This window comes from Marmota flaviventris, chromosome X, assembly GCF_047511675.1.
Source record: "Marmota flaviventris isolate mMarFla1 chromosome X, mMarFla1.hap1, whole genome shotgun sequence".
NCBI lineage: Eukaryota > Metazoa > Chordata > Mammalia > Rodentia > Sciuridae > Marmota > Marmota flaviventris.
The window spans coordinates 8193544-8219962 of record NC_092518.1 but is presented as its reverse complement, the minus strand read 5'-3'; the positions used below and the strand labels follow the sequence as shown (position 1 = coordinate 8219962).

At 38.5% G+C, this 26419-nt stretch overlaps 1 protein-coding gene across 2 annotated transcripts in view; it reads right to left on the bottom strand.

Moving 5' to 3' along the window:
* Positions 1-26419, bottom strand: part of Egfl6 (EGF like domain multiple 6) — a 58635-nt gene that overhangs the window by 15440 nt on the left and 16776 nt on the right. Inside the window, exons 2-7 of one of the 2 annotated variants that reach the window (XM_027946535.2) lie at positions 24020-24132; positions 19423-19515; positions 14971-15090; positions 12161-12280; positions 9529-9663; positions 7616-7738 (exon numbers count right to left, since the gene is read on the bottom strand). In XM_027946535.2, the coding sequence (XP_027802336.1) occupies positions 7616-7738; positions 9529-9663; positions 12161-12280; positions 14971-15090; positions 19423-19515; positions 24020-24132 (704 nt within the window). The remainder of the gene's footprint in view (positions 1-7615; positions 7739-9528; positions 9664-12160; positions 12281-14970; positions 15091-19422; positions 19516-24019; positions 24133-26419) is intronic. The other variant, XM_071606034.1, reaches the window with a different exon arrangement.

Below are 26419 nucleotides of genomic sequence, written 5' to 3'. Positions count from 1 at the left end.
GTTCAATGTCCATGCTTAATCTTCCTTCCCCTTTCTCTCTCCCCCTTTCATTTTCTTCAATTCAGCCAACTACTATCTAAAGCTGAATGATTTTGTTTATTGAATATTTCTAGAGAGGCTTCTAATTTACTAATTTATATCCATTTTTCTATTTCTTACCACAAAACTAAATTGCTATAAAAATATACCTCTAGATTGATTCCTTCTATCCTGAAATGTGATCCACTGGGGTAAAATGATAACACTGGGGAAAAAGAGTTAGTGTAGAAAAACTTAAGAGGTAGGAAAAGGCCAGTTAGCCCAACAGTCTCATTTTGTAGATGGAGCAACTGGGCAATGCTAAATGACTTGACCAACCTCATTAGCTATCGAAGGGCAGAGCTAGGATTTGAGGGTAAAGCATATATAAATGACTCTTTTATCCAGTCCTGTTTCCATGGCAGGGTTATTCCTATTTTAAGGTTAAGGGTTATTTTTTCTAGACTGGTTCAAATTTCTGGAGATCTATGATCCAATGATACCTGTCCCTTTTCCAGGGCTATACTGAGGATAATTAAAATATCCAACTGATGTAAAAAAAGCAATTTATTTCTTAAAAATTAAAACCAATGATCTTTAAAATCAAATATATTGTCCTGTTATAAAATATCTAGGCCCAAGCTAGTCTAACACTAAGCAAGAAAGGCTGCAATAACACTTGACTCAATTCACTCAATTCTACTACTTAGAGACAGTATATAGGAAAGTGAAAGAAAGAAGTAGACATCAATTTTGGTGCCAAAATGAATATGATAAAAATAAACTGGATTAGGATGTTATTAGAATATTTTTCTTGGCAATGTTTTAATCTCCTCTGCTTTGTTCCTTCTTCATCACTTGGCTAATTCGATCTGTACCAAAGTAGCAGAAAAATAAATAAGGAGAAGTTCACAATATTTTGAGTAATCGAAAGGGGAAATAAAATGCTTTGAGGGCTGGGGCTGTAGCTCAGTGGTGGAGCACTTGCCTCGCATGTGTGAGGCACTGGGTTCAATCCTCAGCATCACATAAAAATAAATAAATAAAAATAAAAATATTATGTCCATCTACAGCTAACAAATATTTTTTTAAAATTCTTGGAAAAAATATATATATTTTTTGGTACCGGGGATTGAACTCAGGGGCACTTGACCATGGAGCCACATCTCCAGCCCTATTTTGTATTTTATTTAGAGACAGGGTCTCACTAAGTTGAGGCTGAGGCTGGCTTTGAACTCACAACCCTCCTGTCTCAACTTCCCCAACCACTAGGATAATAGGCGTGCACCACCAGGTCGGCAAATATATATGCTTTTTTTTTTTTGTTACTGGGGAGTTAATCCAGGGGTGTTCAACCACTGAGCCACACCCCAGCCCTTTTTTGACTTTTATTATTTAGAGACAGGGTCTCACTGAGTTACTTAGGGCTTTGCTAAGTTGCTGAAGCTGGCTTTGAACTCGTGATCCTCCTGCCTCAGCCTCCTGAGCTGCTGGGATTTATAGGCATGTGCCACCATGCCCTGCTATATATGTTTTTAATTAATACATTGCTTTCACTTTGACATCAATCTGAGGCTACTAGGACAAAAGTGTGGTATTTCTTTCGATGAAATATTCTAGTTATTTATCATTGTGACAGACTGTACTTATAGGTATGAAACAAATTAGTACTAATACCAGTGGTATGTCATTTCTAATTTTCCTGACCTTCACATGGCTTGTTTCAGCTCCTTTGCCAGAGGTCTTGATTTTAATGTGCTGATCATAATATACCTTCCTCTGGAGGCCCCACTGTGTAATTCTGTCCACAGCTTTCTGAATCTTTTCTCAGTACCCAGCATGAAAAATTAACAGGAAACACCAATTCTCTGTAAATTTCCTTTGTGCAATCAGTAACATAAAACTAAGGACCTTTAATAAATAACCGGGAGAGGAGAGGGTTTCAACCACATTGGGCAAACCTAAACATCTGTTTTCAGTTTTTGCTTTGAAGTTTCAAATTTTCCTACTGAAAAGAAAAAAAAATCAAAACATCATAACCTTTGTAATGCCAACAATTTTGTTCCCTTAGTGTGTAAAGAGAAAGCTGAGCGAAGATAAAAATGCAGTAAAAAGATATGCATATATATAAGCTTAACTAGATTTGCTTTTATGTAGGTACTGCTGTTTCAAATTTAGCATAGTTGATGATTGTTTCTCCTAACATTTCTTGATTATTGTATTTTCTTTTTGAGAATATACAAATGTGAGAGGAAGTTGAAGTAAGAGAGTCTTAGGCATGTTTGGGGCACTTAGACAAAAATAGGGAATTTCAAAGTCTTTAGGTTCATGGGCCAGTCTTTTGTAGATGCAGTTGACAATGTCTCTCGTGAAGGATTAGAGATTTCTCTAAAATCCATTTTGTCAAAAACTTCCACCTGGAAAACTTAGCTTTAATCTCATTTCTCTAGAATAAGACTGTTAATAGAAGATCACGCTTAGGTGAGAATATCTGACTCAGAAGGAATATGACTTTGACATTCATTTACCTATACTTAGTTCATCAGATGACCCCATATCATGTGATAGGACAAATGTTCCACCAAATGAGCTTTGGACACAGTCCTGGGAGGAATTGCTTAACCACAGGTGAGGGTGTACTGTACCAGGGGATCCAGGAAATAGGAAGGGCTAAGATGGAACAAAAGCTGATCCAGACAGTTTTATGGGGAGGGAGACAGAAGGACTTCTCCATCACAGGGGATTAGCCACCCACCATGAACACAACTGCCCCATGCTTAAGCCCACTTTGCTGGACTTTACTCCTTCCATCTCTAGCCATATGTCCTCAAACTAATATCCAACTTCTCTTAGCCCCAGTCTCCCCATTTTAAAAAATTGGGATAAGAAGAGGATTTTGAAAGGTTTAAATGAGTGAATACAGGTCAAGCTCTAAGATTAATGCCTGGCACAAACTCAGGATATGTTTGCTATTATTTTTAGAATTAATCACCAGAAGGTTTAAAATCTTTTACTGAGTTAAAAATAAAATTCCCAGGCCCTGCCTCCGAATTTCTGAGGTTTATGCTGTAATTGAAGAAAAAAAATTGAGACATCCTGGTTTTCTCAAAACCTCTCTTATTGGGTAAATTGTGTATAAATTGAATAAGAAGTTGCTTTTCAATGGGAATGATTGTTAGATTTTGGTAAAGAAATCTTTGGCACTATTACTCCTACTACTAGCACATGCTTACTGAACATAGGTGGAAGGTAAGCCTTTTAGATTGAAATTTGTTTCTTCTGCACGTATTGCTTCATTTAATTATCAAATTAACATCAAGGGCCAGATGCTACCATTCCTATTTTGTGGATGTGGAAACTGAGGTACTTAAAAGTTAAATAATTTGCTCTCAGGCCACAGGTAGTAAGCTAGGAAGCCAGGGATCTAATTAAGGTAACCTAATACCTGGTAACTTGATTGACATAGTTTCCTTTCATAAATTGACCATTACTGCCCCAACTGAGTACTATCCATGTTTTCAATTTCTTAGAATGAAGTATAGCTGTTGTCAAATCCAGACCAAAATATTTAGCAGTGTAATAATATTCACGTATTCCTTTTTGTTTTTGATATGGGGGATTGAACCCAGAGGGGATTAACCACTGAGCTACATCCCCAACCTTTTTTATTTTATATTTTGAGACAGGGTGTCACTAAATTGCTTAGGGCTTTGCTAAGTTGCTGAGGCTGGCTTTGAACTTACGATCTTCCTACCTCAGCTTTCCGAGCTGCCGGGATTACAGGCATGTGCCACCACACCCAGCTCACTTATCTTAGTATGGTAAAAAACAAACATCTATGTTTATAGGGTGCTTCTTCCTTTGGGCCCAGATGGTGTATAAGGATAATTGACCAACTCTTCTTTGTTGCTGCAGTGTAGCGTCTGAATTTTTCAAAACAATGAACTCATGATAAAAGTCACTATATTAAAAGCTGGGGGACGGGTAGCTCAGCAATAGAACACTTGCTTAGCATGGCCAAGGCCCTGAGTTCCGTCCTCAGCACTGCAGAAAAGAAAAATAAAGGCTGCTATATCAATGCTCTATATTAGATAGTAGCAATTCATGCACACATAAATGTATTTTGCAAGCTGACATTATATAATGCTGGATACACTTCTCTCATTTTTGTTTTTATAACTTCTATGCCCATAAGGGTAGAATTTTGGTTATCCTTTAAGCAATGGGTGTTAAGACTCATTAAGATCAATTTTCAACAGAAACATAGATGTTTGTTTTACAAAGAATGAAAGTAAAATTAAAAGGGAGGACAAATAATATAGTGAATGCCCCAAAGATGACTTTCTCCTTTAAGTAAACATTCTAGGGAAAGACTAAAGAAATAATTCAGCTGCACAATGGATGAACAACAAAATGCATAATTTTCAGATGTTGAATAGAATGGTGTGATAAATTCGAGGTTTCAAACAATAAAGAAAATTTTGTTCTACCCTCAAATATACGTAAATTTGGATCATCAAAGAAAAATGAAAGTTTTCACATAAGAAATGTTTGCACTGATGTGGAATTTATAATTTTAAAGTGCTGAGTTACAATATAGAAAACATGGGCTGCAAACAATTGCCTAGTTGTGTGCTTAAAGCTATTGCCTTCCTTTGGAAATGAATAACACATTGTGGTTTCAAGGGGTCCAAAGGATGATAAAGATGACTCCAGGTTTATTCTGGGAAATTCTTTCTAATCCCTTGATTCTTAGACCTGGGGGTAGGGGAGGGGATATGTGGGGGTGAGTTACCCACTATTTTCCTGAGGCTTCTATATTGTATGCACAGTATTTTCCATTTATCTTTATAGAATTTCAGAGTAGCTGGCCTCTAACAACTGATTTAAATAATAGTAACAACAATAGTAACCATAGCTAACTTTATTGAGCAGCTAGTACTCTGTACCTAGATGAACTAAGTTCTTCATCTATATCACTTTGTTTAATCTCATAATGGACTTCTGAGAGAGGTATTTGTCTTAGTGTGGGTTCTCCAGGCAAAACCTAAGATAAGGGTTTGGGTGTAGGTGGTTTATTTGGGAGGTGATTCCAAGAGACAGAAATGAATGAGAGAAAAGGGACAGTGAGATAGGAAGGGAGGAAAAACAAAATATGGTATCTTGATGGGCAGGTTCACTGTGGGTAATGGGGTTCATTCCCACTGGGGATGTCTGAGAGTCAGTGTTGAAGACAACTTAGAATTGTTCTACCTTGTGACCGGGAAAGTGGTGTATTTATCCATAGACTCTTGTCCCTCGCTGGCTGGGGGTGGGGTTCTCTAGGGGTATTGACTTTCCCTATCTATGAGTTAAATCTTCAGGAGGCTGGGTAGCCTTTTAGAGAAAGTGTTGTACAGGGGTTAGAGATATGCATGGAACTGTCCATCCTGCCTCATTGGGGTTAGGGAGCTCTAAAGGACTGTGGTCTGACCCAATACTAGCACCTGTCTTACCTTGGACAGGAGAAACTGAGCTCAGAAAGGTTAAGAAACTTGCTACAAGTCACAGCCAGTGGAGGCAGAGCTCAGATTTAAATTCAGGCCTCCTGTTCCTGGAATGTACATATTCACATTTTGGTGGCACGAAAGAGTGTTAGGTATGGGTCTCCAAACATTTATCCAGTATGGACAATTGATTTATTCCATCTCCTCCCTGGAAGCCTCCCAAGGTTATGGCATCCTCCCCACCAAAGTACAGCTCTCTCTCTCTCTCTCTCTCTCTCTCTCTCTCTCTCTCTCTCTCTCTCTCTCTCTGAATCATGCTTCAGAAGGACATCATTGGGTACTTCTACCTAGAGTGATAGAATCCATAGCATTGAGTTGCTGGCAATTGAGTAGTCATTTAATCCTACCTTCAGCCCAATGTAGGAATCTCTCCCAGAGCCCTTGGCCTGAAGGCGTGTGGCAGTGAAATGCCCCTACTCTTTGAGGTTCCTTGTTCCATCATTTTAAAGAATGTACTTTCTACCCATTGGTTTTAGTCTGCTCTGGGAAGCCACTTTTATTTCGCATTTCTTAAAATATTTCCAGGCACAATTTATGCTTTTCCAGACTAAATGCTGCTCAGTTATTCTTCCAGTTCTAATAGAATTTGATTTCCAGACTAATTTTCTTTCTTTCTTTATTTATTTTTGCACACACTCTTGTCCAGTGGCATTCAACCACAGCCCAGTGGGTACTACAAAACTGTATGAGTCTGCTACTAAATATCCATCATGATAAATACAGTTTGTTTTTGCATGATTGAATCATCAGGAGCATTGGCTAAATGGGGACATAGGATGTGGGTGCAGGTCAAGGGACAACTTGCATCCATATTTATTGGAACATGTGGGAAGTCTGTAGGGCAGTAAACATAGTCAAATGATGAGCCAGTGCTAGAAGGAACGTGAGCAGAGGGATTAATCTGGCTGACTTTAAACACTGTAAGACACTGTTTACCAGGGGATGGCCTGTGTTGTAATCATGGCTGACTTGTGTTAGCAGATATTCCAGGTGTTCACAATGGTTCCTAGTTTTCTTCTCTCTCAGGGCACACAGCACGATTATTGTTTTTGTGCTCCTTGAAGTTAGACACTCACATGCTGAATTAATTAAGATCTGGCACATGGTTGTTCATGCTTCTTTCCTGGTTGTGACAAATTCTAAGACCCTGGACTTATGTCCTTGTACCATAAGATGGTGAGGCCTCAATCAGCTTGGGTCCCTAAGTGACTATATTGAGAAGAAATCTCCTGAAAACTCTCTTCAGACATACTGTGCATGAGAAATATACATTTATTATTGTTGTAGTTGTTCATAGCAGTAGAATTTTGTAGTTGTACATCTGGCTTATAAAGTTTTAACTAATAACCATTAAAGAATTCACCAGTGGCAAGAACAATGGGGCTCTCTGTTATACAATCAAGAAAGTGAATCCAGGCCTGTGGATGGCAGATAAAGTGATATCCACTGCATTGTACTTTGTTTTGGTTGTGCATTCTGCAAAGCCCTGATTCACATTAAAGGATTGCTTGTTACTATACCATAACCTAACCTATCCTGACAGATATCCTGGGGTCTTTTGTCCGTACATCTTATTTTTCAGTATTTAAAAAAATGTCTGAGGGGGCTGGGGATGTGGCTCAAGTGGTAGCGTGCTCACCTGGCATGCGTGCGGCCTGGGTTCGATCCTCAGCACCACATACAAACAAAGATGTTGTGTCTGCCGAAAACTAAAAATAAATATTTAAAAAATTCTCTCTCTCTCTCTCTCTTTAAAAAAAATAAAAAATAAAAATATGCTGTGTCCAGAAAAGTATGATATGTCCCTGCTGTTCTTTTAGTTTCGTGCCTACAATGTCATGAGTATTGGAAACATGATCCAACTAGCAAAGAAGACAAAGGTAAGGCAGAATTAAATTTAGACACCACACACACACACACACACACACACACAGAGAGAGAGAGAGAGAGAGAGAGAGAGAGATATGAAGATGAGAGATATGAAGAAGAGAGAGAGGGAAGATGTGGAGATAATGCTTTAGTGGGAATAGCAAAAACACCATATTACTTACCAGAACACTGAAATCCATTGCCTTTATAACCCTGCTTGCATTTACACTTGAAGGATCCTTGGGTATTGAGGCAATTGGCATGGAGGCTGCACGTACGGGTATTCATGGAACATTCGTTTACATCTAAAAATGTGAACATTCCAGTGAACAACTTTATGGTAACGGGGCTTGCTGAAAGACTACCCCTTACTTGAGCAACTCCAAGGCCAACCAGTCAACACCCTCAACAAACCAAGTATTGCCTGAGAACTGAGAGGTGTTCAAAATTCCACACACATTGGCTAAGAGCCCTGACTTTGCCTGATGCCTGCCTGGTATATAGGAAGCATGTCAGCAGCTCACCTCCCCCACAGCAATTTCAACCCTTGCTTATGAATGCTATTGAAATCTGAAAGATATTTGGGTTTTTGTCTTAACTTTCTCATTTGTCTAATTTAGAACTCAATAACAGATTCAGAAAATAAAATCTATATTTGGAAGGGCTTGAAACTCTTAACTCACAAAAGATGAGCTCAGCCAGAAACTATTGACATCATCTGAACTTATAGGCAGGGTCATTTGTTTAAAGCATGCCAGGAGGAAGGGTCAGGCTGGTCTCAGCTCGTCTGCTGGTTTAGAGGAGGAAAATTTGCCAAATTCCATCCAAGCAAGAGGTTCCTTTGCTCTGCTCCATCCCACTTTCTAGCTACATGTTTGTAGACATAAGCATACAAAATGGCTTATTGTTTTTAATTCAGCAAAAAAGGGAGCTCAGATGCTAATCTTAATCACTTTAAACATCAAAGATTTGTTTTCTTGTGAAGCTCTCCATGTGAGTGCCTACCCTATCTACCTACCCTACCCTCGGGTGTCAGGGGACAAGATCACACTGTATAACATAGAGTTATTGGATTACAGAGCTAGATGGGTTTGCAGGAGGGTGCAGGGTCCAAGCTCACCACAAATATGGGTTTTATGAGCCTGTGTAGAACGGTCTTTGTGTTTGAGAAGATTTGAGGGAAGAGCTGTGGAGGTTTCACAAGACTGTTCAAAACCCAGCAATCAAGGATTGCCCCAACACGATTGCACAAGACATGTCCTGGAAAGCCTGAGTGTGGGGTTGAAAACAACTCTATTTTTCCCAACTGTTAGCTTTCCATGTAATGCACACACCTTAGTTACACATGCTATGTGAATAGAAATCTAGAGGAAGCCCAAATTTCCCTTCACTGTAGGGTAGCATATCAAGGGCAACAGGAATTTATATGAGGATTCTGCAAATACCCTACCTCATGTGCTCACTGAGATTTAGAATCCATTCACTATGGAATAAGATACTTTATTATACACAGATTAGGCCAATAGCTGACTGGTATGAGAATCTTATCAGAGAGTGATTTTGGGGGACTGTGGAAAGGGAACAATTTATTTGGAGCTCTAACTATGAAAAGGCTAAAAGAAGAGAGAGAAAAGAGCATGTGTACTCATATCCTTTATGCAGTTTACTAAAGCTCCCCTGATGGAGACTCAGGAACAGACCACTGAGATCTTGTTTGTTCTCCATTACCAAATGTAACTATCATTTTATGATTCCCATTTTTAGATGTGTAGATGGAGACAGAACCAAAAAATGTAAACAAAACCAAACCTACCAAATTAAAAAAATTCCACCAGAATCATCCAAAGATATTTGCCTCCTTAATAGAGATATAGTCCTTACTTTAAGTCTTTGTTGACCTGGTTTCCTAATTGATGTCTCTAGAGTTTTCTAAGTGCCAGAAACTTGAATAATATCATCTTTGTTGTTGTTGTTGTGCTGACCAGTATAGTCGATGGTTTAAATAATAGATTGAATTGACATCAGAATTATCTGTAGAGAAGCTTTCAGGTGTGATGGGGAAAGGAACAAAAGGAAAAGTGCCATTGAATCTTACCTATGCAGTCATATCGGCCACTGATATATTTCAGTTCAAAACCAATGTGACACTTGCAGTAGTAGCTTCCAAATGTATTGACACATCTTCTATTGTAGGGGCAGACTGCTTTACTGGAGGCACATTCATCAATATCTAAGGTGTAGAACCAGAAGGTGTTAGTGATGGCAAGAAAACTACCCCCAGCACGTGCTTGTGTGCACTCTCTCCTGAAGCATGTGCTGTGTATGCACATGCATGGTTTCCTCACCTGATAAATTGATTATCTGGTGTCAATGTCATCTTCTGGAAAGTATTCTAGATCCTCACCAGTCACATGCACAGCTTTCCCCTTTAGGAGTTTATATCACTGTGCACGTCTTTTCTTAGAAACCTTGCTGTGATGCCACTACTTATCTTCATAACTGCTCTGACGTTAATACTTGGCTCTTCTGGGGCAGGGTGTATGTGCGTGGCACTTGGTACTTATTCATTACCTGTGTGCTGAGTGGGTGCATATTTCTCCCACAGATTACATTGTACTACATATACAATTTTAAAATCAGAGTAAAAAAGAGTTTGCTATACTTTAAGCCAACCGAAATACATAGACATTTAAGATTTACATTTTACAAAAGAATTATTCCATTTTCAAACTCCTCCAAAGCTTCTGCAAAATTAACTCAAATCACTGAAATGTGGTTACACAGGAATGCATTTCTGCATAAACAGTGGGTCTAGTGTAACTGTGGAAGGATGCAATTTTGGCCAATAATAGGCATAGTGCTTTTTTCCATTGAGGGTGATGTTATAGAAGGGCTGGCAGCTCTGCTGACTAATCAACTAAGACTCAAGTTTTACTTTAACTTTCAGATATCAAATCAAGTAGATGATTTGTTATCCTTTTGGACCTGTGATTAAAAATGCAAGTTGGTGCTGGGTTATTGTTCGAATATCTTGCATTCTTAAACTAACAAATGTGTGTTAGATGGACCACAATTTCTTTTCAGTGATCACTTTCATACACATAGCTTTCTCTTCCAATTAAAATGGCACTCAACAAATCAAAGAAGTGGGTAGAAGTTTGGATTTATTGTGGCCAAGATTTAGCCTTGTCATGTATATATTACTATACCAGTGAGTACTAACTCTGTTAACCTAATTAAATCTTAAAGAGAAGACACAATTTTAATTCCTATGTATATGTACTTTAAAGTGCTTAACTGATATAGGACATATTTGGCTGTTTGAGTTTACTAAATGCAGTTTTCAAGTTATATACATTTGGGACAAATAAACATTCATTTCCTTGACTGAACCATATTTCTATTGCATTGAAGAAGTAAGGTTCTTAAATCATCTTGTTATTTGCTTATTTAAATCAAAGAGATTAAGAACTATTTCAACATTCTGATTTGGTTTTATATCCCTTATTAAGGCTATGTGCTCACTTAATTATAACTATTATGTCTATTTGGTACAATACAATGAAGTTTTATGAGTATATACAATTTGGTGATTTAGCATAATTGAAATCCACTAAGAAACCAAAGCACAGAATAAATAGAGTATGACTTCCATCATTGAGGGTCCCCTTGAGTATTAAATACATAGCCCTTCAGCTTTTAAAGTTTCCATACCTCCTATTTATTGCTTTCTGGACCTGTGATGTTCTGTTCAGACCCTCACTTGGGCCAGGCTGGGAATACTGGGGAATGATGTCCCAGAGCAATGTCCCATCAAAAAGGGGCAGAAATTGATGAAAAAATACCCAGTACTCTTGCTCTAGAGAGAAAATTCAGAGGCAGCTTCCCCCAGTCTCCCAGAGGTGCCCATATCTTATTTAACCTGTTCATGAAATTCACCTGACACTGGTACCTTCCTTTCCCTTGGCCATTTTTCTACTCTTCAACCAATGTTTCCTGGCATCACCTCCCAAATGGACTGCTCAGTCAGCTTCTGTCCCCAAATTACGATACAAAATAAGAGAAGGAGAGAGCAGGACACCAAAGTTCTTATGTATGGATTAAATTAAATTCAAAGTTATGGATAAGTATCCTTCATCCATATCTTTAAATTTAATCAATCCTTGATTAATATTGATTTAATCTGCTCATTTTCTCTGATCAGAAAAAAATATGGGATATTTTAGTTTCTATAATTCAGAGCAAGTTTTAAAGACAATGTGAAGTTGGTTATCTGCTAACTTATATAATGTAGAAGACATGTTCTTTCTTTGTGAATTTTATAGCAAAAAATACTTTTTTCCAGGAAAATATTAGGTAGAACTTGGAACAAAGCCCAGTGGCCTTTGGGATGTTACTCACTGAATGACAACATATGAGTAGGGGAGTTTCTATCCTATGGTAATTGAAGTGAAATATGCAGGGTGAATGTACTAACATAATATTACCTTTATCCTTTTCCTATTATGGCACTAGGCAACCAGAATACTAGAGAGATGTTCTTTCTAGCATCCCAAAGTATGTTTGAAGTATAAATGGCTAAAAACACCATTTCAGAAATGGACATATATCTGTACTTTTAGAAGCTTGCAATGTCAAGTCAATAAGCTGATTGTGATAAATGAAAAAGTGGGTTTGGGGGGCCAAGGGGTGACGAGTAGAAGTAGAGACAATTCCTGATGTTCTACCTAGACAGACTCTTCCATTTGAAGCCAGGTGGAGACCTGAGGATGGACACAGGCACCGTGGCCCTTCCTCTGTGTCTTCACAGCCATACTGACAGTTTGTCCGGGCACATGTCCTAGAGTCTGAAAAAGTAGAAAAGGATGAGCCTGACTCTCTTGAAATAATAAAACATGCTGATAGAGAAACTATTTTCAAATTCTGAGACATTAAGTATACCATGTAGATTGGCATTGTAGGGCAAATTTCATTATATGGGTCCCAAATGTAGAGCCAGAAGGAATCTGGGCGAAGGTGGTCTCTTGGTGGCCCCTGGGCTGGATCCCAACTATGGTCTGTTTTGTTAGCCAACACATTGAACTTGAATGTAGGTAGGGCATACAGCCCTCATACTACATCTCTCTCTCCTCCTATGTGTGCTCCTGTCACTTCTTTTGTCATTTAGTTGGTCTGTATAGGGTGAAAAGTCACTGTTAACATAGATCTCCCATGCATTTATAGCCTTAATGAGAGTCATTTGAATCATAAGACTTGGTCTTTCAGGTACCTATATTAAAACATGTGTGAGATACAGCTGATCAGCTGCCAGAAAGCCATTCTGAATGACCTTTTCTTTTGCCATTCTCACCACTAAGGCTGGAAAGCCAGATACTTGTCTTTTTCCCAGCTTCCTTTGCAGCAAGGAATGGTCATGTGAATCAGTGTGGCCAAAGAAATATAAAGATAAATTCACTGGAGACAGTGGGGCTCCTGGTAAAGATGTTGTCTCATGATAAATGAGACAAACATGAAAGAAGTATTGGTTCTTTGGCATCACCTCTATCCCCTTAGTTTTGCCTACCTTCAATGATATCTGGGGCTGAGGGAACTATATTGTCACTATGAGGTCACAGCATGAGAATAAGATTAATGCTCTGAGGATGGCAGAGACTGAGTCCTCCTTGAGCAGTTCTGGAATGCTTGCCTCTAACTTTTTTAGTGACTTAGATAATTTCTTTGGATTTTTCTGTCATTTGTCACTAAAAATAATTTATGTCACAAAATGCACTTACCTAATAGGGGTCCAGTTTATATGGATCATGAACGCATGGGGTTAATTCATACTAATGTCTACAACAGGGGAGTACAGTGAGTATACTCCTTCCATTCACCCATCTCCACAAAATGCCAATCACCCAGGACAAGAGAGACTGTAAGAGACCAGGTGGAATAAAACCAGCATCCAGGAGAGAGGTCTGCAGCTACCTGGATACCTTAAGCTATAAACAGGGAGGTACAGGTAGTTCCTAGATATACAGAAATAGAAAGAGGGTACATGGAAAGAGGTAATGCAATAGATACCTACTGATTTTTTATTACTCATTTTTGTTTCTTCTTTTTCTCTTTAGTCATCTTCTTTTAAACTTAATCTTCAAAATTATCACAATTCTACCTTTCCTTTGAAGGAAAGATATATTTTGGCACTGATAGACCTCTTGTGGAATGTTTCAGAAACATCCATTAGCATATATCTTTTAAAAATAAGAACCAAATAGAACTTTGCCAGAACCTCCTCCCCTCAGCCCTCCCCAAATGGGACCACTATCTAGGCTTTTATAGTGATCACTTAAAATTTTTAAAAAAGATATATGCCTGTGTCTTCTTATAAGAATGCATTAAAGTATGTATTTGTTTCATGTGGGTTTCTGTTTAATTTATAATAATGATTCTTTTTAAAAGACACTTCAAATGACTGGTTTATCTCTTAAGCTTGCTTCCTACAGGAGGATCTGAGTGACTGTTGGTGTGGGGGCACTTTGCCAAAGTGGGACAGGACAAAGAGGAGCCAAGAGGCAGCGATCTGTGTAGTAGGCAAGATTTTATAACCTTGGGAAAGCCAAGGATGGTGATGGGGGGAGGCGGGGAGTCCAGGTGACTGCAACCATAGGAAGCTGACTGAAGGCATGGGCTCCAGGTTTGCTAGGGTCTACAGAGTGGAGGAAAGAGAGAGGGGGAGAGAGGAGAGGAGGATGGAAGGTAGGCAGGGAGGATGGGTTTGCCTTTCAGCTGCAACTTAAAACCCAAAAAGCTTTTTCCTCTCAATAAGTGAATGGATATAGATTCCTACCCTCCCACAGGACATGAGTTTTCTTTATCACAGAAGGGCTTTTCTTTTCAGGAATGTGAGTCAGAAATGTTTTTCCAAAGAGAGCCACTAATCTTTGGGTGTTGGACAAGGAGCGTGAGAAAGGTAGCTGGTGGGAAGGATTGATGTCCTGAGATGGCATGTAAATTTATCCCCTCCCTAAAACAATATGCTCATTTTGTTTAACATGCTTAGCTTTGTGATGAAACCCAATCCACCCCTGCATATATATAGATACAGACATAGTTATATAATTTATTGTTCCCCCCAGTTAGTCTTTTTATTTATAAAGTAAATGACCAGAAGAGGCAAATCCATAGAGACAGAAAGCAGATAAGCTGCTGCCAAGGGCTGTGAGGAGGGAGAGTGGGGAGTGACTACTAATGGCTAAGGTTTCCTTTTGGGGTGACAAAGATTTTCTGAAACATGATAGTGGTGGTGGTTGTATAGCATTGTGAAGATACTGAAGCCCATCGAATTGTATACTTCAAAAATGGTTAAAATGGTGAATTTCATGTCATGATTTTTTTGGTCATAATTTTTATAAAGAAATAAGTGCCCAAAGACGTTTTAGCTTAGGGCGATATTAGAATTTTTTTAAATCACTCAAGTCAGCCTTTTCCAAAACATTAAATATCAAGAGCCAAGCCTCAAACACTTATTGAGAATAGCCTGGCTGCTCAGACTTACTTGCACAAGTAGCATCTGGCATGAGCATGTGGCCACTGAGGCAGAAGCACTTGTAGCTGCCGTGTGTATTCACACATCTGTGCTGACATGGTCGGGGCTTCCCTCCACATTCATTCACATCTGTAAGGGCAATTAGAAAATGGAGAAAGGTTACCTGAAGCAGGAAACATCCAGGTGGGGAGTACTTGATGCCAATCTTGGGGAGAACAATTGGTTGGCTACCCTGTATTCCACCACTTACTTCTCTCACTATAAAATTCTGTTTTCAAGGCTTGGTGAGGATGTGGGTCAAATGGAAAGACCATTCACCATTGGAAGGAATGTAAATTGGTTAAAGCCCTTAGAAAAACTGGCAGAATGTACTAAAGTTAGATGTAAACAAACTACATCCATGATCTAGCAATTACAGTCCTGGATGTAAAACCCACAGAAATGTGGATCTGTGCTCTCCAAAAAAAAAAATGTACTAAAATGATCATAATAGCACTAGTGTTGGGGTGGTGTATGGCTCACTGCTAGAGAGCTTGCCTACCATTTACACAGCCATGGGTTTGATACTCAGCACCAAAAAATAAAAGATTATTATAAAGCACTAATGTTAATATCCCAAACTGGAATTAACCAAAACACTTCCCAACAGAAGGATAAATGATTTGTATATTCATGTAATGAATACTATATAGCAACGAGACTGAAGAAATGAGAACATCAGGCAATGATGCATGAGTCTCACAAACATGATATTGAGTGGAAGAATCTGGATACATACATACATACTGTATAATTCCATTTTTGGCAAAAATTAAATAGATGCACTAAACTGTGATAGATGAGGCCAAGATATGGTTTTGTTGGGGTGTAATGTAAGTGACTGGATGGGGCATGAAAGTCCTTCTGGTGGGGCTGTTAACTTTCTGTTTTTTGATCTGGGTGTTTATGAAGATGATGTATTGAGTTATACATCTTGGGTATATGCACAATTCTGTGTATACTACTTGAATAAAAAGTTAGAAATATACAATTTAGATATTTCTGCCTTTCATGCTTTCCCAGGCAACCTATGACAGATGCTGACAGCACAGCCTCATTTCAATTATTATTATTTTGGGTGGCTCCAGACTGACCAAATTGCTTTGGTTCACACAGCTTCTAGAGGGATTCTTGTCAGGAAGTTGTTGATGGTAAGGTCAGAAGACAATGTTTAATCCCATGTAAAGATGTTCACAGGATGTTGTTAAGTGATAAGAGAAGTTTACAAAGCTCTGTGCATACTTTGACTCCAAATTTGTAAAAAGATAAAAAAGAAAAAGTGTAAAAAAGAAAAAAAAAAACCCAGGAGGATATGCTATAAATACTAGCCATGGTTGTCATTCCCTAACATTAAAGGTGTCTTCTTTCTTAGTGCTCTCCAATGTTTTCTAAAAAATAGTTTAACCATTAAGAATAGGTACTATTTTTGGGGGCTGGGGATGTGGCTCAGCGGTTTAGCGCTCGCCTAGCACATGCGAGGCCCTGGATTCAATCCTCAGCACCACATAAAAATAAATAAAAATAAATAAAGATATTGTGTCCAACTACAACTAAAAACTAAATATTAAAAAAGAAAATAGGTACTATCTTTATTAAAATAAAAAACAATATGGAAAGAAAATAAATCTTTAAAAGGAATCATTAGTAGAGGATCTTCTCTTTGGAAATGTCTTAACTCCCCCAAGGAAGATACAGAAAGAAGGAAACAACTAAGTTCTGTATAAGACAAAAATTCTGCATGGCATTGGTCAAAATGTGCCCTGGAAAAGATAGAAATGATTGTTTTGTTTCTGAAAAGATCCCTATATGGGGATTTCCCAACAGCCTAGCTAAACATTTGAAACTTCCTTCTACATTGCCCAACCCTTCAACCCTGCCATCTCCCTAATGGATCCTAATGGCTTCCAAAGGGGTATCTGGAAAAAGCTGATTGGACATAATAGAAAACCCAGGAATACCCCATTATTTGGCCCTAACTCAGAGGTGACTCACTTGTCTCTTGGAAGGAACATTTTTGGGAAAGACATCAGTCAAGGGCTGAAGCCTGCCACCACAAATGGATATATGTGGACTTTGATCAGGATTACTTGAGCAGGGAGGCTGTAGGGAAAAGACAGCCCACAAACTGGAGCCAATTGGATCACTCCCTCCATGTTAATATTTTACTAGGACTTGAAATTTAGCATGAAAAATATGGTCTGAATTCCAAATCTCTTGAAAAAGTCTCTTGGTACAAAATCTAAAACATATGGAAAAGCAAATTTTCTGGTATGAAGCCTCTGGTAAGGGACACAGCTGAATTATCACTCATGAGCACATGATTCTTGATGCACCTCTCTCAAGCAGTTCTAAGGAGCACCTTCAGGCCTCTAGCCTCCATGTTGGTGGTAGGACTTAAAGAGATTCAGAGATTCATCTCTGAGGCTGCATGGCTGGCAGCTCAAAAAAGGCTACTTCAGTGTATATAGCTAACCTCTGGGTTAAGCAGCTAGGGTTCGGAATGGTAGAGTAGAGTGTGCCTGTTGCTGAAATGTCACCCTCCCTTCTAGAACCTTGGCAGCCTTTCTTTCTTTCTTTCTTTTTTTTAAAATAAATACACGACAACAGTGGACTGCATTACAATCCTTATTACACATATAGAGCACATTTTTTTGTATCTCTGTATATAAAGTATGTTCATGCCAAGTTATGCCATTACATACATGGGGACACTTTCATAATTATAGCTTGTTTCTTCATGCCAGGGTTTCTCAACCTCTGTTGACATGCCAGATCATTGTTTGATGTATTGCAGGACATTTAGTAGCATCCCTAGGATCCATCCAGTAGATATCAGTAGCACCCCTCACCCACTTGTGACAACCAAAACTGTTTCCAGACATTTACAGTGTCTCCTAGGTGACAAAATCATCGTGGTGAAACCTCTTGGTCTGCTCCAATTAGGAGATCCCTTGCTCCAATTAGGCATTTTTCTTCACCATAGATTTCTCACCATCAGCACTATTAACATTTCCATCTGCTCACTCTTTGATGTGGGAGCTATCCTGTGCATTGTAGGATGTTTAGCAGCATCCCTGCTCTCGACTCACTTGTATGAATGACAGCTCCAAAACTTGAACTAATTGGATCACTCCCTCAATGTTAATATTTTATTGGGACTTGAAAACTAGCAGGTATGGATTTCTCATTATGTGCAATCATAATTTTTCAATTCCCCCTTTTGAAACAGAGGGTCTGTGAGGAAGATGCTAGAAATATCCCTCCAAATATCTTTAAAAACTGCCAGATATCCCCTGGGGTAAGGCTCCCAGATTTGGTAAATAAAAATACATGATTTTCAGTTGAATTTGAATTGCAGGTAAATGAGTAACACTTTTTTAATATTTATTTTTTAGTTTTCGGTGGACACAATATCTTTATTTTATTTTTATGTGGTGTTGAGGATCGAACCCAGTACCCTGCACATGCCCGGCGAATACGCTACCGCTTGAGCCACATCCCCAACCCGAGTAACACTTTTTTAGTATATGTATATCCCATACAATATTTGGAACATACATGTACTATAAAATTATTTGCTGTTTATCTGAAATTTAATTTTAAGTGGGCATCTGTATTTTATCTGGCAACTCTTCCTGGAGGGCAAAATCACCCAAGTTGAGGACCACTTTTCTAGATATTATAAATAAACACCTTCATGTCTTCAGACAAACAGCCAAACACAAACATCACAGATTGTCTTTTCAAAATGTCTCTATTACAATAAAAATATGTATACTATTTAGTTCAACAATTCCATCTAGACACTTAGCTGACACAAATACTCAAAAGTGCAAGGATGTAGTAAAGTGATGTTTGGTTTAGCAATGTTTGCAATGAAGAAAATTGGATACAATGTAAGTAATAATGGTTAAATGAAGCATTTATTTCATAGATGATAAAAATATTCACTTTAAGTACTGGGATAGGGCCTTAACAAGTATAAAGTAGCTTTGCAAATGCTGACAGGTAAAGATGCCCATGAGAAATACTTGCATTTTTGCAGTTAGCAAAGGACTCTGAGGAACTAGATCAAACTGTTAACTATGGTTATAATAAGGATTATGGGTAGAGACTCTTAATTTTTAATTTACGACCTTTTGCATTGTTGGAGTTCTTAAGAATAAAAAACAAACATTACTCAGGTAGTTTAAAAACATAATAAAATTCTGTATTTTAAAAAAGCATTTTATTGGGTACTTGACAAAGATATCAGAAGTTTTACATTTATCGAGGAGAAATGATTGGCTGAAGAATCTCATCCTGAAATCACATTCATTTAAAGATTCAACTAAAATAACCTAAGAAATCCTATGTACCATATTTCATTGCAACCCCACTGCTGATGGAATTTGTACTACAATCTTGGGTTGTTTTACTGACCTTGGCTGCAGGTTTTCCCGGTGTATCCTGGAAAGCATCTACATTTGTTTGGTCCCACGCATTCACCAAACTTGCATCCTGGTTCACATGTAGCTGTGAAGGAAAAAGATGTCCTGACCATAACATAACAGAAGCTGACACGGTGAAATGTGTGTATGTCAAATTCAGTTACCTTCTGCTTGGCAGAAAACTTCTTGGGGACACATACAGGGTGATCTGCCCCCTCTCTCATTTGTTTTTACCTCTCAGATACTGGACAGAGTTTCCTTGTGATCAAGATCAACCCTCAAAGCTACCATCTGACAAATGCAAATTTATTGTGCTCATTTGCTTAGCAGCTGCCATGTCTCCAGTCGTATTCAAAGAAACATAAAGTCACCAGGACCATAGCCATAGTTTTATATGTCAATACAAAACATTTAATAAAAGAAGAGTAATATTTGCACTGGAAGAGACCCCACAGGAATCCTGGGGCAAGTGCCAAGGTTCCTTCCCTTTTGACTCTGGCCTATTCCCACCTATTCCCATCCCATCTCCTTCATATTTTCTTTCCTGTTTTTCTTTTGAATGATCAAATTCTACTAGGAGCTCAGGAAATAGCCTTGGTATGAAAGAGTTACTCAGCAATTGCCTGTGAATGTTACTTAGTTCTCTGCCCACTCATTCCCCAGCTCATAGTAGGTCTACCTCTAAGCAAGCCTGTTCCTAAAGATCCCAGAATCTTTAACCAGAGACCCTATATTTTATTAATGTCACCATTTTCCTAGTTACCTAGACCCAAATCTCAGACTTCTTCTGTTTTTTTTTTTGTCCCCAACCCAATCAATCATTCTACTACCAATTCATTAACTGAACAAATATTCACCCAGGTAATGGAGACCATATTGCCTGCAGACACCTGGGACATCATGTAGGACTCTCTCTCCTTGCTTTCCCCATGATGATCTGATATTAGTGCCTCACCAATGTAGGGGTCTAACAGCTTATTTTCTTGGCAGCAAAATCCCCTGGTTCAATCAATACTCTGGAGCTCCCTGTGAGATCAGTAAAAAGCTAGAATTCTCTTGAAAAGCACATCTCTACCTAACTTCTTCGCCTGCTCTCTTACTCACCTATAGATTTCTCCTCAGAACACCCAGCAATGGGATACTTATACAAAAATCTACCATGATCTGTCATGCATCTTTTTTTCAGTCTTAGTTTAGTGATGCTTACATCACTGTGGCCAAACTAGATTGTATACCATTTGCTTTCTGCCCCTTTCTACCACTGTCACCCCCCCTGGGGGGCCCTTCAATCTTCCCTATCCTTCAAAGGTCACTACTTCCAGAAGCCTTCACAAATTTCTCCAGCCATATGAGAACTTCAATCTAACTTTGAGAACTCCATGGAAGTTTGGCAGGCATCACCTGTGCAATTCATTTGTCTTTGTTTTATTAAAAAATTAGGCATTATTTGACTTTGTCCTTAATTTCTGTCTATTACTTGATTTTTAAGTGCCTTCAGGACAGGGACTTAATAATCATTCATTGTTGTTTCTCCTACAGCATTTGATATAGTGCTGTGAACATGCTACACATGCAAATATTTTTGAATAACGAATGAAGTCATAGGTGTAGACCTTTTAACAGGAGAACATTTTATAGCCTTGAACAAATAATTGAGAAGATAGGGGAACAATGCTTCCCCAGCAAAGTTTTTCTACTTTTACAGTCAAAAGAGAGAGATTTTAATTTCCAGTGTCTATTTTGTTATGGATATGTACTTGGTGATGCAGCTTTAAGTTCAGATGTTAGAAAAATAAATCTTTTATTTTTTTAAGCCCTGAAGACCTCTGATTGTTCCCTGGAAACTGATTTCCAATGTGATCCAGACAGGAAAGTCCAGGACAAATGCCAAATAGCACATAGGAGGAATGGTGAATAATACCCTTGCTCTAAGGTCAAAGCTTCAGAAAGATGTTTTCAATTTACAGTAACTGTGGATTTGTGATTTGAATGGCCAATCCACACAGCAAAGGGAAACTTAGTTTATGTCTGAAATGGCCAGAAATTGAAGGATGCTTTACACAAAGTGAAACTCTCTTGTTCAGTTCTCCCCAAAACTCCTCCATCTGCAGCTTTTCATTAGGGATTTGTTTATGAACAACTCTTTATTCCATCTCTCCACAGTGACATATATTTTAAGGTTAATGATATGTAGTTGATCTCAGACCCTCCCCTGGGAGCAGATTTAGACAGGCCAGAGGCCAAGAGCTGGGAAGCTCCAGCATGCATGGAGATAGGGTTTGAGAGAAACAAAGGGAAAACAAATAGATGGAGGAGAAGGCCTGTGCAGATTGGAACTAGGGTCTGACTCTGCTTGTTTGGGCAGACTGATGTGTGCTCTTTTAACTGTGCAGCCCAAACTCTGGCTTAGAAATTAGAAACCCATCAATGGAGGACTAACTTCCTGTGTTATTTTGTGCTTCTAGGAGCATACAGCTTTACCATCAAGAGGAACCATGCAAATTGGAAAAAAAAATATGATACAGATTTTTAGGTAAAAATATCATTGCTGGGCTGGGGCTGCAGCTCAGCAGCAGAGCACTTGCCTAGCATGTGTGAGGCACTGGGTTTGATTCTCAGCACCACATAAAAAAAAATAAATAAAATAAAGGCATGTTGTCCTTCTACAACTATAAAAAATAGAAAGAAATCATGGCAATTTAAAACTCAGACATTTGACTGGGGCAGTTAAGGTACCAACAATCTTTTCAGCTTGCAATATTTGTATGTTGAACATTTTGCTTAAATCTTCTGTGCTTGATCTTTGCACACCGTGGTTTAAATTCTTTCATTCCTGTGGTATAGAGTCCACTAAAGCATTGAGAATGTGATTGTCTGTGCACATTGTGGACAAACTGCTCTGAACCAGTTAAAGCAAAGCCCTTCCAGAATGCTAAAGCTTTCTCTAATTTATTCACCACTGATGTGCTGTGTCTTACAAGTTTTATGGCAGTAAGTTCTGAGGTTCATGCAACTGTAGGAAAGATTCCAAATCATGTGTGTCACATGGTTTTTGCCCTTTCTACCTGACTGACTTCAAATAAAAATGTGTTATGTTGTGTCTAGAAAAAGAATAAAGCTGCATTTAATCTTCTCATCATGGGTACTTTAATAGACAGAAGTCGATAGTAATTTATGAGGTATATTCCATGTGTACCAGGTAATAAGCAAACCTTTTAATGCTTACTCTTTGTATCCTCTGAGGCAGGTACTACTCTCTCCATGTTGCAGAGGAGAAAATGAAGCCTTAGTGAGCTTACCTACCTTGCCCAAGATCACCCATGTTAGTCTAGTTCACAATATCCTTGATCATGACAATATAAACCAACCAAAGTGAGGATCTATCCACCCTTTTAATTGACACAGGTCCCACAGTATATTCTAGCTTCTTTTTTCTGAGTAGGCAATGATGATCATTTTTCTATCATTTTCATGCTCTTGCCATCTCATCCCATGGGAACCACAATGATGGAAGGTTTTATATAATATAGAACATGTGGGAGCACTACCATTGTCCTCCATTGTTTCATGGATAGATATTATCAAGTCCTTCCCTCACCTATAGTCAATCTATATATTTTTGCAACAGCTAGAGAGGAGGAGATTGGTGCATGGACAGACCAGCAAGAAGAGGGTAGCATTGTTATTCCTAAAAATAGCTAACATTTTAATGCTTTTACCGGGCATACAGCCATGTTATTATCCCACTTAGCAGATGAAGGACTGAGGCTCAGGCATTTTCCACCTGCTCAGGGATGGTAAGACCAGATTCTTACCCTGCATCCCTGTTCAGAAAGTTAGCTAGGAGGTATATAGATTTGATCCCTCTATACTGCAACTCATAGTCTTTGTGGCAAGTCATGTAAAATACAGAACAAGACAAAACTCTGTGATTGTCTCTGTCCTCCCCAAACCTCTTGAAATTATCAAAGGCTTCTCTCAGAGTTCTTAACATGTTGTTTTTGAAACAATGTGTGAGGCAAATTATGGTTTAGTTTTCAATTTGTATAAGAGTATCAGAAAAATACTTAGAATTGTTGCATATATGCATGTATTTATTGCAGTTGTTTAGAAACTAGCCTTATAAAATTTAAAAATGTAAGTAACAAGTCTATAAGGTAAAGGGTTTACTTTTCTGTGGCTAAAACCTACTGATTGAGTGGTTAATATTTAAAACATTTATTTCATTAGAATTCAGTTGGAAAAATTTGTAATTAGAAGAAGAAATCAATTGGCCTGTTTTTGCCCATCTCAGTTTCTCCACATTAAACAAAACTAAAACAGAAATAAACAACCCAGTTATACTTACTAAGATAGTAGCAAAAATAATTGACCAGAGAGTCTCCTAAGATAAACATGTCTAGTGTGACAATATTGGCCACATCCCAGATGGGAAGAGATCTCACTGGGGACTTTGAGTATTGGTAGTTATCCATGTTCCTACCCTGGGGAATTCACTGGCAATTTTGTGTCAGCCTGTGGTATCACAGATTAAAAACCTAAGGATACTGATCTGAGTGTAGTGTGAGCTGAGATTTTATAAAATTTACCTTCACAGACTCCTTGGCTGTTCCTTTTCCAGCCATAGCAGCAGGCCAGTTTAGTTCCATAGTGACAGACCCCAGGCTGGCGTGCCAATGTTGACAACCCATGATCCCTTGGACTGTGGATAAAGAGCCACATGTTAGTATTGAAAAGCCAGAAAGGGCAACAGAAACTCTTCCCTGCTCCTAAAGGAAGGAGAAATGTCAAGAACCTGGTTCATTTCTTTTTTTTTTCTGGTTCATTTCAAAAGACATGAGGAAGTGCTAAATTACACTTTGAAAACCTGAATTTTGGGGTTGGCAGCCTCTGCTATCATCCCTCACCAGACTTCTCCAATAGTTTTGTCTGTTTCCTTCTTCCCCAGTGTTACATAATCTTTAAAGCTAGGGCACATGAAAATGACCCCAAATGTATGTTTTTGAACCTGGTAGAGTGACCCAAAAATGTATGTTTTTTTAACCTGGTAGAGTGCCACATCTCAAATTTGTTCTGTATGGGCACAGTGGCTATCCAGTTCTGGGGCTGTTTCAGTGCTGAGTGTGATAATGTGACTCACTGGCTGTGTGGCTTTAGTGCATACGAGAGCTCAGCACTTTTACCTCATTGGCCACCTGGGAACTCCTGAACAGACTGGAATCACTGCACACTATGGACAGTTAAGAGCTAGAGATTTTTCCATTAAGCCCTCTCATGTTACAGAGGCAGAAACTCCTGCCCATTTGAGTAGATCCCCAGTAGAGCCAGCTGTTGGGGACTCTAGCCGAGGGTTTGTTCTCATCCCACATGGCCTCCTGGAAGTACAATTTGCTAAACTCTTTAACTATGGAGGAGAAGTCATCAAATGTTTACTGTTTATTGGCCAGATGGTCAATATTTTAGGTTTTGTGGGCCTTGAAGTCCCTGTCCAGGAGGAAAAGCAGCTATAGGCAATAGTAAACAGATGGGCATAACTGTTCCAATAACATTTCATTTATGGACACTGATGTTCAAATTTAACATGGTTTTCATGTGTCATACATACATAGTATTCTTTTGATTCATCATCAACCATTTAAAATATGAAAACTGGTCTTAGCTCATGAGTTGTGTAAAAATGGGGCCACTCTGCCTTGGTCTGCAGATTGTAGTTTCTGATCCCTGATTTAGAGCCCTGAAAGAGTGAGCTCCCTGTCCCCTGGTAGTGTAACCAGTGAGGAAGTTCCTTGCACACTTACCTATTTAACTGTCTTGGCATTGGGCAGGGTTGCTATCAAGACTAGAAAAGAAGACTTCCATTACATATTTTGTGGAGGGCTGGCTATATTTGATATTTCTCAGAAATATTAAAAACACTGTAAAATGTTTCCTGGGTTCTTTAATCAGATAAGGAATGTACATTTTACCATGTGCTTTCTGTGACAGGACTTTTATGCCAGTTAATAATATCTTAGTCATGGTCAGACAGTTAAACAAGCTTATAGAATTCCCTCATAGTCTGCCTTTCCTACAAATTAGTTTCTCAGTTGAGAGCTACAAAGATATGGTTTGGGATATTTTATTAACTGACAGCACAAATTATAAGGTTCACTTTATTATTTACTTCTTTTTGAAGGGAACTTTTAAAAGTTTTTAAATGGAACTCATAAATCATTCACTCAACCACTTAGCATACAGTTTCTCAACATTTTACATGACTGTTATTTTGGGCCAGATAATTCTTCATTGTTGGGAGCTGTCCTGTGCATTGTAGGTCATTAAGCAGCATCCCTGTTCTCTATCTATAGGTGTCAATAGCATATACCTTCCAGTTTTGACAATCAAAGATGTCTCCAGACATTGCCAAATATTACCTGGAAGGCAAATTTTTCTTCCAGCAAGTACTCTTACTTTAAAATAAACACCCATTAAATATTTGCTTTTTTCTAAGCATTGACTTAGGCACATGGAATGTAGCAATGAGAAAGGGAGCTAGGCTTGCTCTCTTATGTTTGTGGTGTTGTGCACTACAATATAGGGCACCATAGTAGGTATCATTACAATGCTTTTAGAAAGAGTTGCTTTATTTTATTTTTTTCAGTGGTGGGGATAGAACACAAGGCCTTGCACCATGCCAGGTAAGTATTCTGTCACTGAGCTCTATCCCCCAACCCTGCCAAAGAGCTTTGACTGAGAAATAATGCAGCCATCTGTCACAATCTAATCTGTGTATTACAATTCTACAAGGGACACTACAATCTTGACCTACAATCTGCAGATAACTATGTCCAAAGAAGAACCAAGGAATGTGAGCTGAGTAAATGAGTACTAGGCTAAGGACTATGAAGTCCTTAAGATTTTTTTAATTTTACCATTTAAAAAATTGGGATATAAAATTTGCCATTTGAAAATGTATGCTTCAGTGAATTTTAGTATTCTTACTATGTTAT